Source organism: Mytilus galloprovincialis, chromosome 4 (assembly GCF_965363235.1).
Source record: "Mytilus galloprovincialis chromosome 4, xbMytGall1.hap1.1, whole genome shotgun sequence".
NCBI classification, from domain to species: Eukaryota; Metazoa; Mollusca; class Bivalvia; order Mytilida; family Mytilidae; genus Mytilus; species Mytilus galloprovincialis.
The window spans coordinates 54,286,691-54,307,231 of NC_134841.1; the positions used below are offsets into that span (position 1 = coordinate 54,286,691).

The 20,541-nt window shown below is 31.7% G+C and overlaps 1 protein-coding gene across 1 annotated transcript; it reads left to right on the forward strand.

Annotated features, from left to right (window-relative positions):
* The first annotated feature begins 588 nt into the window (after positions 1 to 588).
* LOC143071048 (dynein beta chain, ciliary-like) lies at positions 589 to 20,330 on the forward strand. Its single transcript, XM_076245129.1, has 13 exons — positions 589 to 618; positions 6,246 to 6,293; positions 8,039 to 8,097; positions 9,149 to 9,266; positions 10,887 to 11,005; positions 11,732 to 11,876; positions 13,483 to 13,642; positions 14,856 to 14,938; positions 15,961 to 16,083; positions 17,154 to 17,347; positions 18,025 to 18,301; positions 18,946 to 19,173; positions 19,992 to 20,330. Exons 2-13 carry the CDS (start codon positions 6,246 to 6,248, stop codon positions 20,328 to 20,330), a joined length of 1,893 nt encoding a protein of 630 aa, XP_076101244.1. The 5' UTR covers positions 589 to 618.
* Positions 20,331 to 20,541: the final 211 nt, after the last annotated feature.

Here is a 20,541-nt window from a genome sequence, read left to right on the forward strand (position 1 = left end):
TTGTTATGTTTTTAAGATGGTTAAGAAGAAACAGAGAAAACAGAATTAGGGTTTTACTGTTTTAAGTGTCTGTTTGTCTGTCCATCCATTCACATTTCTCAAATTCTGTCGACAGTGAGTCCATCTTACTTTTTGTTTCCACAAGAGACTATCAAATAATTTTTCAAATGATTTCAAGCACACATGAGGTTAAAATTTTTGGTCTTTCACTGTTCTAAACATTTTTTTTTATGTTTTACCACTATGAATCATGCCTGAAAATATCTTTTGCCAGTACTAAGGGGTATCTGTGTTAGATAAAGTATTTATTTGAATTGTAGAAAAAACTCCATCAAATACATGAAAAAGAAGGTATATGAGAAGATGTAAAACATCTCATACATGTGCATACTCTAGGCATACATGATTATGGCTTAAGTAAAGTTTATAAAGTTATCATTAATTGTATTGACAATGACTTAATGATTGACTTAGTTATTGCCATATATTACTAGATTTCATTAAACTTATATAATCTTTTAAGTTTGAAATTTGCAAGTGTCGTAATTAATGATTATTGTTTACATTTCAGATTGAACCAAGCTATAATAAAGAAAAAGACTAACAAGGGAGATAACAGTGAGAACATTTTATTATTATATGCCCTTTATTTATTTTTAAATTAAAAAATATGAGTTATCCTTCTTTGAAATGTTGTCTAGCAGCTATGTACATTGATTTAAATACAATATTTTTAGCCTTCATCCAACAAACCAATCAAATTTGGTGTTATATTTCTTTAGCAATGAGGTTGCACTTCCTGTTTTTTCAACAGGGGTTAAAAAATCCACTAGCACGACGCCCGGGACTAGATCATTTATGCCTCGGGCAATTAAAATGTGTAATCTGATATGCCCGACGGACTAGTAACAAAAAAATAAAAACGTTTCCAAAATAGAAAGTGAAAAATCCCTTCATCACTATTCTATGTTAGCCATTTCAATTCAATAAGTCACCCAGGATTCCAAGAATTTGAACTGGTTTGTACAGGTTCTAACTTGTACATATTTTAAAACTGGAACAAATAAGTTAACTCTGGCATGTCTGGGTGGCTTGGTATCATGTGTTGATTGCAATTCTCGTACTGTAAATATCGATTTCTCATACCATGGCTTGGATTATTGTACTTTGCTTATCGTGCCGAGATTTTCAATTAACAGTATTTGGGGGTATAATGTATTGATTGGTATTGACCTGTCTTGTTGCACAGCTCTTGAGTACGAAACCATGCCACAAAATATTTCTTAATATTTTAGTACGGGAACCCCAGGAACTTCGTCAGTTTCAAAACAAAAAACGGTAGATGAAGGGAGTAACAAGGCTGAAAATTCATCCCCCAAAAATGCTAAATACGACAGGGAAAAGCCGCGGAAAAAAATAATTGTGTCCAGGACAGCTCCTGTCAAGTCTTTAGCGCGAGACTCACACATGTTCATGCTTATTTGGCGGCATTTTCCTTTGATCTATTATTTTTTACTCTTTGATCTTTACAATTTGCCCAAAAAATCATGCATTCATTTCCTGAAAAGTTGGCAGAACTGGGACACAATGATTTCCCTGGCAAGGTTGGCTGTTGCTGATGAAAAAAACAGACAATGCTCTGTAAATATTGCCGTTACTTGCCCCAAGCACGCCAATAAAAAGTGTGCTTTGAATGTGGGAACAACTAAGTTAGGTTAGGCACAAAAAGAATAAATAACAGATAAACAAAAATTATTAAAAACAGTGTATAATATGTCTCCTTCAAAACAAAGGACACCCACTTTGTATTATGCAGCAAACTCTTGATTTTTAAGGCATACTAGGGCTAGGAGGTCAGTTTTGATGGACTAGAAGTTCTTCCAACAGGGCTAGTAAAATCCTGCTGCCAATAAGTCCTGGGCTAGTTAGCTGTAACAAAAAATTTTAACCCCTATTTCAAGGAACAACATTTTTTTTGGAATTTTAATTTTTACTTAATATAGCTACAAACGCCATTATGATTCCTATCAGAAACCTGCATCTCAAAAGTCCTTTCATAATTTTATATCAAAATAATAACATGAAAAAGAATTTATTATGCAACAAGTTTTTACCTGAAAAAATGAAGAGAAAAAAAAATAAAATGAAAAAATAAAATAAAATCATTTTTCTACCTACCTACCCTATTTTTTTCTGACTGGTAGCTGGAAACAAAACTATATTATTTTTGGCCTTATATACAGGTAAGACTATTATTTTAAAAACAAGTGTTTATATCTTTTTATAATATTTACAAAAAAATGGGGTGGGAAATGGACACCATTATATTTCTGGATGAGGGTAGCGGGAATATAAAAAAAATATTTGAAAAAAAATATAAAGTTGTGACCCAAACTGTTTAGGAATTGGAGGCCAAAAACAATACTTTTCTAATGCTTTGTATAAATTGCTTATTTCTTGACCAACTTTTCAATGGGGTTCAGAGCTCCAGATAAGCTGCGTATTTGCGTGATCACGCAATACAAATAATAAAAAACCCAATGCAATTGCCCATTGCAGGGTTCAATAACCCAATTAATTCAAAGGAAAACCCAATTATATTCCAAAACCATGAGTTCTCAACCCTTTTATTGACTACCATTTGCGTTATTTACCCTTATCTGTTTACAGTCGTTGCGTAAACTATTTTTATAATATTTATAATTGGAAATTTCCTTTCGTTCTAAAAATAGATCCCTGCATCAAGTAGCTGAAATGGGTCCCTGTTAGAGTTTTCCGTTGCTCGAAAGGTACACATGTTTTTGAAAACATTTCGATCTTCTCGGCGTTTATCCAATTAGCGTGTGTCATGAAGTCATATTTTTTTCGCATTGCTCGGGATTTATCATAACATACATTGAATTAAAACAAAAGTGAATGTCCGGTAAAAATATTGAATAGAAGCATGTTTTCTGCTTCTTTTGAAAAGCTTAGGGAAAGTTATGATGATAACAAGACTCAGCCAGTGTTTTTAGGAAGCGTCCATCGAACAAACAGGCGTGTGTGCGTACCTTAACGAGAACATTGCTTATAAAAGCAGGGTTTCCTCAAAAACGAAATCAGTTGGAAAAAGGCCAAATCAATTATGACATGATAAAGCATCAGAAACCAAAAGTTCTAATAAAAGACAACTAAACCCAGATTTATGAAAATTGGAATAAAACAAAAACATTCAAGTATAATTAGAGTTTATATACTATTTTTTTCATTTTACGGTTAATTAATGAATACACACACAGGCACTGGTCTCAGAATTTATTATATAAAGGTATAAGACGAGTGCCTGTGAATACACATATATATCCGTTTTTTTACAGTTTATATGAGAAAATACAAAACTGGCAGAAGGTTTGAAACGGAACACAAATTAAACCTACAATTGCTTCTCAGTCAATAAACCAAATAAAACAGCTAGCAAATAACCCTAACCTAACCCTAAACCAAATAAAACAGCTAAACAAAGAAAGAAACATATTTAAGATGAAAAAAAAAATCTGGGGTTGATATTGCCTAAATATTCAATATTGTGTTGATGAAAAAACCCAATACATTAAGGAGCTTGGTGGTGAAAAACCCAATTTGATATTAACATGAGGGGTGAATTGGAATTGATAATGCAATCAATAAACTTTATCACCCAATTATATAAGAAAATGGTGGGTAAAAAACCCAATTTGTGAATTCTTATCTGGAGCTCTGGGGGTTTTATTGTTGAGCCTGCAACTTTTGTCGATAGGGATAGTGATCCAGTGGCGGCGTTAGCTTACTTCCTGTTATCAAATTGGTCTACATATTGAGGTCATAAGAATTCAAAATAAAACTTTGTTTGATTTCATCTAAAATCGAATTATTGGGGTTCTTTGATATGCTGAGTCTAACTGTGTTTTTAGATTTTAAGTTTTTGGTCATGTTTTCAAATTGGTCTACACAAAGGCAGAAAGGGTCCAAAATTTAATTTTGTTTGATTTTTAAAAAATATGAATTCTCTGGGTTCTTTGTTATGCTGAATCTAAACAAGTTTTTTGATTTTGGGCCCAGTTTTCAAGTTGGTCCAAATTGGTGTCCAAAATTTAACTTAGTTTGATCATGGAAGTATAATATTGACAGAAACTACAACGATTAATTAGCATTTATTTATAACCCGGGTAGCCCTGTAGAAAATATATGGAAACTGTCTAATTAGTACGCTGTCGTTAATTTCTTTTGTGACTATCTGCGATGCCGGGGTCATAAATTGACCAGAGATACTTCTTATCAATCACTTGGTTTTAATCGAGACAGCTTAACAATATTACCTGTCGGAAAACACCTTTACTTATTTGAATCGCGTTGGTAGACCTTTATTCGTGAACAACTTATTTAAACAAATCGACTGATGCATAAAAAATGAAAATCAGCCCAGAATTAATTATTCTACAACAATTTCAAATAGTGAGTTACATTATTTTATTAGTTTGTGGGTGAAGTTTAAATCGCGATTTACAAGGTCTGTTCCGGTTACCGCCGGTTAACAATAAATATATTTGATAAATATTAAAACTGTGAAGTTTAGAGTGATATATATGGTTAAGTTACTAGATAATCCTGGAAAGTAGAAATTTCCAGTTTATAATACGAAAATTAATCGAGCAAGTACCAATCAACAAAATACAGCAGAAGAAAATAGAGATCTAACTACGTTAGCTAATTATGTTATATATGTTTGTCCTGTAAAATATGTTGTCATTATCCGACCAAATGATACTGGTAAATATTATTGAACAGTCGCACAAGAATTTGTATAATGTCACTATACAAATCCTTGAGTCACAGTACTAAAAAAAATTTCAACACATCAGGGTTCAGCTGAACATTCGTATATACCAACCAATGATATTACCCTGGATTTAGAGCGAAGCTTAATAATTCCTACATTTGTCTAAAATCTCTTTGATCTTTTGATTTTATCAGAACGATCATTTACAATTGTCTTAAAAATGCAGGATATGTGTGCCACTCAGTGGAGTAAACAGTAGTTATTATATAATTACAACTTGCAATATATATTACATATAGTCCAATTTCTACCGAAAAAATAAATCAATAAAAATGGGGCATTTATTCAATAAATTTGGTACAAATCTCCATAGTCAATGTGTTTTTCTATAGAATTAATGATGACTCGCATTAATCCATCAATCACTCAATCGGCACACATATGCAGATGTAAGGTAACGGAATCTGTCGAGGTTTGCCGATTGCTGTTTCCTAAGAATTTATCACAACTTTCGATTTCTTCGTTTATTTCGGTAATCCCGAAAGCAACCGAGAATGACAATATTGTAGGGCACCACACGCTGGTGTGTAAATAATGTGCCATGTTTTAAGCTAATTAACATGTCATTAAATTGCGCGCGGCATCGCAGATGAAACGTTTGAAGTCGGGTCGTAGTAGTTCCTGTCAATATAATACTTCCATGGTTTGATTTAATAAAAAATTGAATTCTTGGGATTGTTTGATATGCTGAATCAATCTATGGCCATGCATTTAGATTTTGGATATTGGACCATACATTGTAAAAGGTAAATTCCATACTTTCCCCAACTGCTAAGGGTTGACATCTGGTTCAATGTTGTTTTTGTCAGTTGGATAAGATTTTTCTCTGGTTTACACATTACTTGTCGGCTATTTTCGGTTTTCCGTTACACATTTAACTTGACCTCGTTATGTATGTATGTGCATGTCTCAAGTCAGGAGTCAGTAATACTGTAGTTGTCGTTTATTTATGTGTTATATATTTATTTTTCGTTCATTTTTTGTACATGAATAAGGCCATTAGTTTTCTCGTTTGAATTGTTTTACCTTGTCATTTTGGGGCCTTTTATAGCTGACTATGCGGTATGGGCTTTGTTCATTGTTGAAGGTGTCCTATAGTTGTTAATTTTTGTGTCATTTTGGTCTTGTGGCGAGTTGTCTCATTGGCAATCATACCTCATCTTCTTTTTTTAATGTTTGAAAATTGGCTGTTTCTGAATTCAATGGAACCCCAAATGAAAAAAAAACTTGATTTGGTAGAGTTTCTATTGTTAAGAATGCTTTAACGCCAAAAGTAGTGTTTAAGTGTAGGCTTTTGAAAATATTACCCATCCTGAAACAACATAGTGACAAATATTGTTTGTTGCTAAAATAAATAGAAAAGTTATTGATATAAAACTATTTTTTTCAGATGGCTGAATTTAAAGACTTACATGTAGAACATTTACAACAAGAAGATGTAAGTTGTTATTATCAGTATCTATATTATTAAACGAGAAGACCTCATTTTGTGTGTCGCTTCTCTTCCTTCCACAATAAATTAATCATCATGCCTTTGTGTCCTATAAGTACCATGTATTGTCGCATTTGTCATCCATTCTTATGATTATTCAGTGGGTTGTTTTGGGAGAAAAACCAAAAAAAATGTGTCCGGATATTTTTCCGTCATTGGACGAAATTTTAAGTCTGACTAGACATCCAGTTTGCGTTTTTTTGTACTTTGTATATACCAAAGACTATGAATAATGTGTATTTGCTATCTACTATCATTTTCAACTTTACTGTCCACGGCGGTCACTGAGTTTTGATATTAAATAGAGAGGGTCTATATAATATGTCAATGACCGCCGTGGATCGATTAGTAAATTGAGAGTTGATAGTAAAAAGCAAATACACTTTATTTATAGTAATGTATGTTCATAATATATATACAGATAAACGCTTCTAACGTTATTGAAATCAATAGAAAAAATTATATGAGTTTTTGAGGAAGAAAAGTAGGAGTCGGGCTAGGACAACAATTGTCATGTCCAAAAGTACTTATAACTTTTTTTTTTTGAAATTCTTCAGTCATAAAATCTTTTACAAAAATTCATCGGGTCAGTAAGTATATTAAATAGAGAGGGTCTATATAATATATCAATGACCGCCGTGGATTGATTAGTTAACTGAGAATTGATAGTAGAAAGCAAACACACTTTATTTATAGAAATGTATGTTCATCACATACTAAACGTATCTTCATGTTGAAATAAAAAGAAAACAAAAATTGGAATTATTGGCCCGAATAAAGAAGGGGTTGAAAAACAATTGTCCTGTCACCAAGTACCTATAACTTTTATAACCTTTTCTGAAATTCTCAAGTCATTAATTGTTTTACAAAAATTCATCCTACAACACATTACATACTTTCAACCATGCTCTGGATGCCCGCCATTTCACGGGTGTGTTCTAGCATTTATCACCCTTGCTTAAAGTATTTCAGTTTGGATTATTTTGGGAGGAAATATATTGTTTCCGTCATCAGACTTACTTTTTGAGAAATATAAAAGACTTCCGCTGCCCTTTAGGCCTGTTTTGAAATTAAACATAATTTGCTTAAGTACTTGGGACAGAACAATCATTTTTTTTTGGATTGCTGACACTAAATTGGTAATTTTAAGGAAATTTTGCAGTTTTTGGTTATCTTAAATAAAATTAATCATAAATATAGACTGTAAACAGCAAAATTGTTCAGCAAAGTGAGATCTACAAACAAGTTTATAAAATTGTCAATTGACCCTAATCAAGGAATAATTGGCCTTTAAAGAAATTTTTCACAATTTGTTCATCCAGTTTGCTTACTTTTTTAAAAATGTTCTCCTTAAATGAAACTGCTGAATCAATTTCAGCTAAACTTAATTAGTGTAAATTTTGTATTTTATTTCATTGTATTTCAGGAAAAATAGCCACTATGGCTAAATAAAACATCAGGGTAAAAAAATGCATTTTTTTTTGCTTATGTAGAAAATATGACAGTTACAAAGAGCATTTACATTGAATTTTTACCTCAAAACACAGATTATGTTCAAATTTGGGTAGTGTCACTTTTGTTGTTGTTTAGTTATGTTTCAGAATAATCTTATATGCAGCATGAGGGGCATCATCTCATTTATTTTTTTATAAAATAAAATATGTTAAACAATATTTTCTTTTTTTATATAGGTAGAGAGAGAAGATGATTTTAAAAAATTCCTTCTGACCATTTCCGATATAGAAGAAGAGTAGGTTTATAAATAAATAATGTTTTGTTTGATATTATTGTATAATAATGAAAACAAATAAGGATAGAGGGAAACTGTTAAAAGATAATCGATAAACAAGCAAATTTAAATTTAGATTGCCTTTGTTTCACATAAACACACTGGAAAAGCGGTATTTTCAAAACTAAATAATGATTTGGTTCCAGAACACATTATAAGACCATGCCAAATCAAAATCTTGTTTGGGATTCCCTGATTGTTGAAAAAAGTCATAAAAAAATAAATTAAACCTGCATCTAATATGAGTCCAATGCGTCCTGAACTTTTATTTCAAAATTTTTAAGTTAGTTGTGCATTTGACACAGATCAAGAGCTACATTTTAACAAATAAAATTAAAAATGTCTTTAAGAGTGATTATCAATTATCTGAGCCAAAATATTACTGCAGGACATGTTTTTGAAACTGTGTAGAATAGTCGTTATACATTTTGAGTTCTTTTTCACAGTAATATGTTTTAATGTCAATATGACTCGCAATGTATATATAAAAAAGAAGATGTAGTATGATTGTCAATGAGATAACTCTCCACAAGAGACCAAAACATGCAAAATGACACAGAAATTAACAATTATAGGTAACTGTACAGCCTTCAACAATGAGCAAAGCCCATACCACATAATCAGCTATAAAAGGCCCTGAAATGACAATGTTAAACAATTCAAACGAGAAAACTAACAGCCTTATTTATATAAAAAATGAACGAAAAACAAATATGCAACACACAAACAAACGACAACCACTGAATTAAAGGCTCCTGACTTGGGACAGGCACATACATACATAATGTGTGTGTGTGTGTGTGGGGGGGGGGGGGTTAAACATGTAAGCAGGATCTTAACCCTCCCCCTAACCTGGGACAGTGGTATAACAGTACAACATAAGAATCAACTATAAAAATCAGTTGAAAAAGGCTTAACTCATCAGATGGACAAAAGTACAAGCAAGTTCTTTTTTCCAGTAATATGTTTTAATGTCAATATGACTTACAATGTATGTTGATTTCATATTCAGAATAGAAGAATTAGCTATTCAGGAACAAACACAACTTGTGGAGAAAGAGGAAAAATTGAAAAATAGATATGAACAAATTATTAAAGAATTAGAAGAAAAACTTAGAAAAGAACAACAGGTATACTTCTTATTCTATATCCTTACTAGTGAAAGATCATTGTATGTGGTACTTATGTTGTATAAATAACCTTTGTAACTTGAAATTATAACATCCATAATATTTCATTGTCTTTTGCTGCACATGCTTGTTTTTATCATTTAGAGTTCATAGTTGCGCTATTGAGGACCAATTGAGTCACATTAAAAAGGAAGACAATGAATAAAGTCAACAACTTTGTTATGAAAAAGTTTATTATTAGCTCACCTGGCCCTTTAAAGTGAACTTTTCTCGTTCATACTCAGAATTCTTAACTTTTACAAAAATCTTCTCTGAAATTATAGGGCCAAATTTAACCAAACTTAGTGAGTATAGCTCCAAATGATATCAGATAATCTATATTATTTCATAAAAGTAACTCTTCCAACCTCACTAAAATCTGAGACTGTGCTATAAGTAGTCTCGGCTAAAATCTAATGCCAAACGCATTGAATTTCTCCATTATTACTGCACATATAGCGATAAAACTTTGTGAATATATAGTTTGTCATAATAAACATATTCAAAACCATAAGTAAAAAATCGTGAATTTTCCCTTTAAAAAAAAGGGGGATTTTGTACAGTTGTGGAATTTTTCTTCTTGAAAAAAATGTAGGAAATGTCCAAGGAAATTTATTTGATGAAAAAAATAAATTGAAAGCAAAAGACAAGCTAAAAGGGCATCGGGCGTATCATGCGCTTTTAGCGCAGCTCTTTATTATAGATAGAGATAAACTGTAAATAGCAATAATGTAAAGCAAAGTAAGACCTTAAAAAACTCCCCTCAAGGAGTTATTGACCTTTATAGTTAATTTTTGACAATTTTCATAAATTTTGTAAATGTTCACAATGTTTTTTTTACTTTAACTACTGTGCCAAGTTCATTATAGATAGAGGTTATTGTAAGCAGCAAGAATGTTCAGTAAAGTAAAATCTACGCACACATCACCATCACCAAAACACAATTTTGTCATGAATCCATATGTCCTTTGTTTAATATGCACATAGAGCAATGTGAGCAACACTGAGGCTCTTTAGATCCTCTAGTTGAATAATACAAACTAAATTTTCTGGTCTGCAAGATTGTAATTTCGTAACTTCCGGGTCAATTTCCTGTCAGAAATACATTGAAAATATCCTATTGTGTATGGTTTAGAACAAGTTTTTCTGAATTTTCTAATTGATTTTCTGATATATTCTTATATCCTATATTCAATTACATGATACAATAAGCATTAGATATATAGGGAAAGGTTTGGTGTTTTGAAATAATATAACAAGCAGAGATATTTATTTATCCAATATCCGATTAGATGGAGTCAGTACTATACCTGCATGAGCTTTAACTAGCAAACAATAAGGAAATGAAACTTGAACTTAATGCTTAATGATCACTGCAGTATTTCATTGTTTCTTTGTTTTCTGTATTTACGTTTCATTGGGAAGTTTCCATCTTGAAAAGGGTATAGTGTTAAAAATAAATGTTTATTTTCCAAGGAAATTTTTGTTCAAATGCTTCTTTCCACTCTTTTTGTCATAATTCTGTGTACAAAGATTATCGTAATGATAATTTTTCAGACAATACAATTTCAATTCTTACAGGCAAGACAAGAATTAGAAAAAGTAATAGGAGACCAATTAGATGAAATGATACATCAAGTTGATGATCTACAGTATCACATATCCAAGAGAGAGGAAGAGGTTCAACATGCTCTTCAGAGGTAAAAATTGTGATGGCTAGCTTGCAATTATTTATATTGGTGACACGTGTATGGCAATCAAAAAATATCTTCTGCATCATGGACAATTATTTTTTAAGTTCACCAGGCTCAGTGTAAGCTTTTCCCATCACTTGGCACCATAACATTCAAGGTAGAATTTAGGCTCAGCTGGATTTTATTTATGGATTATGTTATATTTCTTCTACAAAAATAATCTCAAGCATAATTTTGTAAAGGGAGGTGCTAAATGATTGACAGATAAGTAATTACCTACCAAATTCAAAAGGTTAACTTCAGATGAAGTGTCTGTCAATGAGACAGCAATTTAAAAAAAATTATATAAACTAGACAATACAAAATGATATAAAACAACAAAAAAGTGTCCATACTATATGTCATGGTCTATTAATCTCGAACAGACTGCTGCTATTAACACCAGATACTATCCGATACAAACAGAAACCACCATTGGTAAGGTTCTTACTTGAGATGAGCACATTAACATAGGTTAAAAACTAGCAAACGTTTGCACTTTTGAGATAATGAAATTAAAGCTTTTTGATAAACTAAGTAGGGGATATATAGTGAAGAAAACCATTCTAAGGAATCATAATCCATGTCATCTTCATTGTTACAGGTAACAGGTTTTTTTTGTCTGAAAAGAATTTATCAGGTACAAATGATACTTTTACATTTATACTAAAAGTAGTTGTTTTTATTTGTCAGTGCTGAAGAAGAAAGTATCAGTAAAGCATCCTCAATGAAACAAATGAGAGAGGTACAGAATCAAATCCAAGAATTACAGGAAGACTTGGAGGCCGAGCGGGAGAGTCGGAACATTGCGGAAAAACAAAAAAGGGATATTAGTGAGGTAAAGATATAAAAATATAATCTTCTGCTGAGACAACTTATATATAATCCACAAGAGTTCAAATGACGAAGATTAAAACAAATTTAGGTCACAGTATGGCCTTTATTAATGATATGAACATATACCATGTAGTCAACTTTATAAGGCCCCAACTTTAAATTATGTGAAACAAGTTTATTAGTCCCCTACCAGTTAAAGGAGACTTATGTTTCCACTCCCTCTATCAGTCCCGGAAATCAATTTTCCACACTTTTTTTCTTCATGCTTGAAGATATTGATTTGATATTAAGTATATTGTTTTATCATGACAAGTTGCAGATCAAGATCAAATTTTGTTCCTATCTGATGATTATGAGCAGAGTCATGGTCCTTTGACTTAGAAAATTCACTCAAATAATCAGTTTTCCGCCTTTTTTCAAAATGCTTGAGGATATTGATTTCATATTTGGTGTATTGTTTTATCATGACAAGTTACAGATTAAGTTTGAATTTTGTTTGGTCTGAGGATTTTGTAAAGAGTAATGGTACTTGGACTTAAAAATTCACTAAAATAATCACAATTTTTATACCCCACGCAACGTGTTGCGAAGGAGGATATAATGTTTTTGACCTGTCCATCCGTCAGTCCTGTTTCTTGTCATCGCAACTCCTCTCAAACCACACAACAGAATTTCATGTAACCTTTTTAGATAATAAGGACATACTATGTCATTGTGCATATCGACAGTAAATTGCCATTTAATTTTTTTCCAGGAGTTCACCCCTTTGAACTTATTTACTTTAATGTACTACTGCAACAGTTTGTTATCGCAACTCCTCCTAACCACACAACAGACTTTCTTGAAACCTTTTCAGATAATAAGGATATACTATGTAGATGTGCATATTGACAGGAAATTATGATTCAATTTTTTTATACAGGAGTTACACCCCTTTGAACTTATTTGCCCAATATACTACTGCAACCTTTTGTCATAGCAACTCTTCTCAAACCACACAACAGAATTTCATGAAACCTTTTTAGATAATAAGGACATACTACGTAGATGTGCATATCAACCGGAAATTACTATTAAATTTTTTTCCCAGGAGTTATGCCCCTTTGAACTTATTTACTTTAATGTAATACTGCAACAGTTTGTCATCGCAACTCCTCAAACCACATAACAGAATTTTATAAAACCTTTTCAGATAATAAGGACTTTAACTATTTGACTTCAAGTATCATGAAATTGAATGGTTCACATTTTTTGGCGTGTTCAATTTATTTCTGTCAAGTTTTACATAAATTTAATTTAAAACAATGCACCTTACTATTGTTTAGATTTTTTGGTATCAACATGAGCCTCAATGGCAGGAGGACTCTAAAGAGTTAATCTACATTGATCACTAGCCTGTTAACTCTGAAGTTGAGAGTTCTAACCATGTTTATGGTGAAATTGTTGGACTCCCAATCTAAATTGACAAGGTTTAAAAGCTAATGTGATTCTTGATGCTTCCACCAATTAAAACTAGCCTTTTTGATATAGCTTATGTTGCTGAATATGGTTTTAAACTTGTGTATTTAAAATAGAAATTAAGATTTCATATATAAAATGTATTACAGCAAAAAGATGATGAGATCAATCAACTGATGAAAGAAACAACAAGGTTAAATAAAGTAAGGGAAACAATCCAGAGAAGACTAAGACAAATAGAAGATCTAAAAGCTGAAGTCGAACAACAGAAGGAAATCCTGAAAAGTCAAAATCTGGCTTTGGAAACAGGTGATTATTTTATTGATCTTAAAGCAAAAAACAGTGTTTGAAAAAAACAATCAATTTTATTTCAAAATTGCTCAAATATAAGTGTTTATAGTCCAGTCAATCTAGCATACATTTGAACCTAACCTGAAAGTAATTGCAACAGAAGATTTTAAAGTTTTAATCTTTAGCATTATACCCCAAATATACACAGAAAAAAGTCCCATAAAATCTAACTTAAGGAAGACTAAAAAAATCACCATTTAAAATTCCTATGGAGATTTGCATTGAAAAGGGAGATAACTCTTGCAAAAAAGGCAGAAATATCAATAAAAATTGATACAAAATTGTATCTTTACCGCTTCTATTCATCAGAATGTATTGATTCTTGATTTGTTAGCGGTCTTTAGAGTATAACAAACAACTCTAAAGGTGTTTTCATATATTTTATCAAGCTATAATCTAGATTTCGTAATTCATGAGTTGACCATTTATTGAATTTTTCAACATGTCAAGGTAAAGAATATCTCAAATTTTATTAAAAATAATTTCAGCAAGTATTCTTCTTTTTGTGGTTTAAAGTTTCTTTAGATAAGTAAGTTGCTGAAAAAATATAATATACAGATATAAACATTACCAAATTTTCACATTATTTTTTCAAAATGGTTACAAAGCTTCAAATTTGCAATTTCTTAAATGAAAATTGCACGAAAAAAATAAAACTACCCAAAACACTTCAGTTTTGTACATTTCATGAGCAGAAGATTATATAATTTAGTCAAATACAAACTTATAACCCCATCAAAGTATCATACTTTACATAAATTTCAAGAAAAACAACCCAAAACTGACCCAAAAAGCACTCATTTTTGCAAGAGTTTTCTCCCCTTGTGTTAATTTCGATAGGAAATTAAAAATGCTGATTTTGAGTTTTCCTCAAGTTAGATTTTATGGGACTTTTTTCTGTGTATATAAAGGGCATAATGCTATAGATTAGAACTAAAGCATTTTCTGTTGCAATTAGTTTGAGGTTAAATCTTAGTTTGATTGGACTAATCATAATAATAGACTAACAAAATAGAGAATTGCTATAACACTATAAAGTTTTATTTCAAAAATGCTCAAATATAAGTGTAAAATCATAATAATAGACTAACAAAACAGAGAATTGATATAACAATAATATTTTGGGATTTTACAAGTTTTATTTTAAACCACACTTTTGTGTATATTTTAGATCTGGATGCCACTATTAAGAAAGTAGATACTGGTAAAAAGGAAAACCAAGATGTTGTAAAGAAATTTGAAACTGAAAAGAAGGTAACATATGTTTTACTATAAAAATAATGTATTTCATTTTAAATTGATTAATTGTTCAGTTTGAAAAAATAAATGTTTTTTGTCTAGCCTTCGACTTTTGTTGAAAAAAGTGTGACAGCAATCCTACATTCCGTCAGCATCGGCGTCTTTGTCCACAAATATTCATTATGTGGTTAAAAGTTTTGAAATTTTTATAACTTAAACTATCCTGAACTTGTACCAAATGTTTATGATTATAAGATTGTATCAAAAAGTTAATTTTGTTCAAATCTTGTACCTGTTTTTCTGTATTTTACTTATAAATGGACTTAGTTTTTCTTCCAGTTAACATTACATGCAGTCTGCAGTTTAATTTTTTAAAACATTTATTAGATTCATAAACTATCCTGGATTTTTACCAAACTTGGACAGAAGCTTCTTAAAAACAAAAGGTAGTAATGAAATGAATATTTTTATTTTTATGCCCCACCTACAATAGTAGAGGGGCATTATGTTTTCTGGTCTGTGCGTCCGTTCGTCCGTATGTCCCGCTTCAGGTTAAAGTTTTTGGTCAAGGTAGTTTTTGATGAAGTTGAAGTCCAATTGACTTCAAACTTGGTGCACATGTTCCCTATGATATGATCTTTCTAATTTTAATGTCAAATTAGAGATTTTACCCGCATTTCACGGTCCACTGAACATAGAAAATGATAGTGCGAGTGGGGCATTCGTGTACTGAGGACACATTCTTGTTTTTGCCCTGATATTAAGATTTCTATCTTGATACTTAGAATTCCTGTTTGTCAATGTAAATGCATTTTTTACCATGTGTTTCACCCTTTATAGTTAAGAACTGAAACTAAGCTTTGAACTTGCAGTGACAAGAATGTCAAGAATTATTTGTTTATGGATCTAATAATGTTTGAAGTTTAATTAATTGTTGATACAAAACAAGTCAAAATGTTATATTCTTTTTCAGCGAAACATGTACTTATACACTGAGTACAGTATTATTTGTTCATGATAACATTTTTATTTTGCAGATATTGTTGATGTCTAAAAAAATTGATCCCATCGAGTTAGATTTCCTGTTGAGGTTCCCATCACTACCAAATATAATCAGTCCTGTGGACTTCATGAATAATCACAGCTGGGGAGGAATCAAGGTCAGTATTGATGTTAAATTTCACAAAAAAAATAGATATATAATAGTATGTTATGGTTAAATTACTGTGTAAAAATTAATTCTAATATGACTTGCTTCTTTCCCTTTGTAAACAACACCGTGATAAAATTCTCGATATATCTATACTTAGCGCAGACTCCAAGATGTACACAAATGGCTGTTTAAATATGCCTCCCACGTAAATCCACATGTATCGTAACCTATGTGTAAACGGTTGTGGATTTCGCTGTGTTAACAATTACTTGAATAAAACCCTACAGAACATTTATTCTGATTCTGATGCATAACAAAAAAGAATTTACACATTAGAGAACGGAAAAATGGACAAAAACAAAATAAATTAAAATTCCGAGAAATTCCAGTAATGATTTTTGCGCATTAACGTCATTTCAAAACATGACGTCATACGAATGAAAACGTCAAAGCTGAAGGTTTTTCTATTGCGTTTACCTTCTAAACTCGGATACAATTGCATTAAAATAAAGTATTGATTGAGGTAAGTGTTGCTTGTTTTCTGTTCTATTGCATTATTCGCACATTTACTGATTTCAGAAAGTCAACATGGCGGCTCCTTGGTTACAACATGTCAACAGTGAATTTGACGGTAGCTTACGATAAAAAATGTAGATTTAAAATTGCAAATGTTGGGTTACTGAGAAGTAAAAAAAGTAATCACATTTTTTTTCTAGCGGTTAGTTAAGAAATCATTCATGCAGGTTTATTAGATTTGTTTTACATTTATCGAACAGTGGGTAAAATAGAACAGCCACACACAAGGTATACCCATCATCACTTCAGTTTTTTAATGATCGTATTTGTCCTATTAGAATCGAAATAATTCATGGAAGCCATAGATTTGTTGTAAATTTACACATGGCCTGGGCCGTGATATTCGTTAATTTTATCCCTCGCTGACGCTCAGGATAAAATTCGAATATCACGGCCCAGGCCATGTGTAAATTTCCAACAAATCTATGGCTTCCATGAATTATTTCTTAAACATGGCATGTATTTTCAAAATAAAAGTTCAGCTATGTTTTTATTGTTTAGGCTCTTGTGAATATGGAAGAATTCAGAAATTTAGATAGAGACATAGAAGGTTCTGCTAAGAGGTGGAAGAAGTTTGTGGAGAGTGAAGCTCCAGAGAAGGAGAAATTTCCACAGGAATGGAAGAACAAGAATTCATTACAGAAACTGTGTATGATGAGAGCCCTCAGACCTGACAGGATGACCAATGCTGTCAAGTAAGTTATCATTGTTGTACTTAGCATTTTATTAACCGGATTTTTGTGACAAAAATGTCGGTTATTGATTTTGGGATGTACGGCGGGCGGGCGGCAATCAAATGTTGTCCGTGCATTAACTCATGAACCGTTCAACCAAAGCTTTTAAAATTTTAATATGTTGTTACTGACAACTAAATGAAGGTCAAGTTTAATAATGGCGATTTTGACTTGTACTGTTCAGGAGTTATGGTTCTTTGATATTGACGATTTTCACTTTCACCATTCATCAGTAATGGTTCTTGTGATATTGCCAGGACACAAATAAATGTTAATAAATCCGGTTTGCTGTGGTTGTGACAGCCTCTTGTTTGTTTAAGAGTGGATGGTTTAAAGCAATCCCCTAGTTGTCTATATGACAATAGATTGGTTGTAACGTTAGGTGCTTACTACTGCACCTCTATAACAAGAAATGATGTAATATTTGGTCACAATGTTGAGTTAAACAGTGTTAGTGATTATCCGATCTTTCAGGCAGTCACCATATGTTTCAAGATATTTAAAATTTTATGATACAGCAAGGAATTAATCAATGTCTTATAATGAATTGGGTAAACTTTGCATGAAATTAAAAAGAATCAGAAAAAGTCGAAACATTTTGTTATTTCCATTTTAATTTCCTATGCTCTTTTATTCAGAGATTTTGTCCAGGAGAAACTAGGAACCAAGTATGTTGAGGGGAGGAGTGTAGAGTTTGCCAAATCGTACGAGGAGTCTGGACCAACCACACCTATGTTCTTCATCCTCTCTCCTGGGGTCAACCCTATAAAAGATGTAGAGGTCCATGGTAAAAAGATTGGATTCAGTGCTGACAATAAAAACTTCCACAATATATCCTTAGGTCAAGGTCAGGAAGTTGTTGCTGAGAGTGCCCTTGACCTTGCTGTAAAGGAAGGTCATTGGGTCATATTACAGGTTGGTACTAAAATTGACAATTGTTATGAATAAATGGATGTGCTTAGTGGTAAACTTCAAAGCAACAATGACCTAGTATATAATAATCAACATAATTTAAACATTTAAAAGGCAACTTAAAATCTTTGGCATCAACAGGTTTCTTTACAATATGTCAAACTCTCACTTGTCAAAAGTCTGTAAAAGTGGTGATTACAATTATCAGAAATAATTAAAGATCTGCCATAAAAGCCAATTAAAAAAAAAATGAAATTTTATAAAAAAAAAAGCAAAGATAAAGATGCTTTAAATCCAGCCATTAACATATGTCTGTCATTTCTTAAGCTTCTTTCAGTAAACGTTGTTTTAAAATTTAATCAAATATATAATTAAAATTTTTTTTCAACAGCACAGAAATTAAAATACAAAATCCAGAAAAAGACCAAAAGGGTAAAAACACTTTCTTTTAGAAGAATACAATATATGAATGAACTGTGCCTTGACATGCCATTACATAGCAGTACATATACATACATGTAATGCTATGTTCAGAAACATTGTTGCATTAGTAAAAGCACTTAGAAAAATGCAAAGTTTTAGTTGTGATTTTCATTCGTAATTTTTAGCAAACACATTATTAAGATAATAAATACAATTATTCACAGAATATTCATTTGGTTGAGAGATGGTTACCAACATTAGAGAAGAAGTTAGAGAGTTACACAGATGAATGCCATGCTAGCTACAGAGTATATATCAGTGCTGAGCCTGCACCTACAGTACTATCACATATTATACCACAGGGTATACTGGAGATATCCATCAAAATCACCAATGAACCTCCCACAGGAATGGTGGCCAATCTTCACCAGGCTCTGGATAACTTTGATCAGGTATATTTAAATAAAAATCTTATTTAATGAATAATGTTGAACAGTTGTTTGAAAATGTGTAATTTTGATTCAAAATGAAATAAGATCATTGATTTATGAAATAAATTTTATTTTTGGGAGTAATATACACATGATACAGTTGGCAACATTTCATTTGTTTGAGGAAATGAAGAATGAACTTATTTAAAGTTTGAACATTGTAGACACATATATTGAACATTGTGATTTATTAAATGGACAGCAAAGCAAAGTTATAGTTACATCCTTTTTGTAAGTACCTGTACGTGATATAAGAAGACAATGTGTAAAAGATATGTCAGTACATGAACTTGCTAGGTTGCACAATTAAAATAGATGTTGAAAAATGTGTCAAAGATTTGCAATAAACAATACCAATTATACTGCAACTAAAGGGCATTTCAAAATTAATGCCTCTTCAGTGATAATTGAAGCAGAAATATTTGAAACATAAAACCTAATAGGAATGTTGGAATAGTTGATATGATAGAAAATGACCAGAAGTATAAACGTATTTACACTTTTGGTATTTAGCTGAATTTTGTCTCCAAATTACCTTAGATTGCCTCTGAATAACCTTCTGACGTCGAGCAACAATCACTTTTATATAGTGAAGTCAAATGTTTTGAATTTAATGTCAAAGTTTACGGGAACCTGTGTGATTTTACGTAATGGCGGACAAATTTGCATATAAGTGTAAATACGTCTATTGCCAAACCCTGACACCAATCATTAAACAAGTAATTAACTGGAATATCTATGCTATTGTAACCCTTTATGTTTGCTTTTGTTTTTATCAGGAGACCATGGAAATGTGTGCAAAAGAGAATGAATTCAAGAGCATTCTGTTCTCTTTATGTTACTTCCATGCTGTAGTTTCTGAGAGACGTAAGTTTGGTCCTCAGGGCTGGAACAGGAGTTATCCCTTCAACACAGGAGATTTAACTATAAGTGCTATGGTTTTGTACAACTATCTTGAGGCTAATACCAAAGTTCCATGGGAGGACCTGAGGTATCTGTTTGGTGAGATCATGTATGGAGGTCATATCACAGATGACTGGGATAGGAGATTGGTCAAGACTTACTTGGAAGTTTATATGCATCCAGATATGGTAATGTTAAAATGCAACATATTTTAGAGTATCTTCTGAAGTAAAATTTAATTTAAATCATCTTATTACTGCTGATACTTTATTTTACATAAAGCCTGTTCTATCCCTTTTCCAGGAAGTTTGATATTGCAATTTTTAGATTTACCTTAAAACAGAACGATCTCAGTTTTACATATATGTGACAATTTATTTTCCCATTCTTTTTCCCCTTGCTAAAATAAGTTGGTTTACTGTAGTT

Excerpts from the sequence above, each read along its gene's own strand:
- LOC143071048 (XM_076245129.1), top strand. The coding sequence starts at position 6,246 with ATGGCTGAATTTAAAGACTTACATGTAGAACATTTACAACAAGAAGAT. Across the intron at positions 6,294-8,038 it reads AACATTTACAACAAGAAGAT|GTAGAGAGAGAAGATGATTT; the intron begins GTAAGTTGTTAT and ends TTTTTTATATAG. Across the intron at positions 13,643-14,855 it reads AAATCTGGCTTTGGAAACAG|ATCTGGATGCCACTATTAAG; the intron begins GTGATTATTTTA and ends TGTATATTTTAG.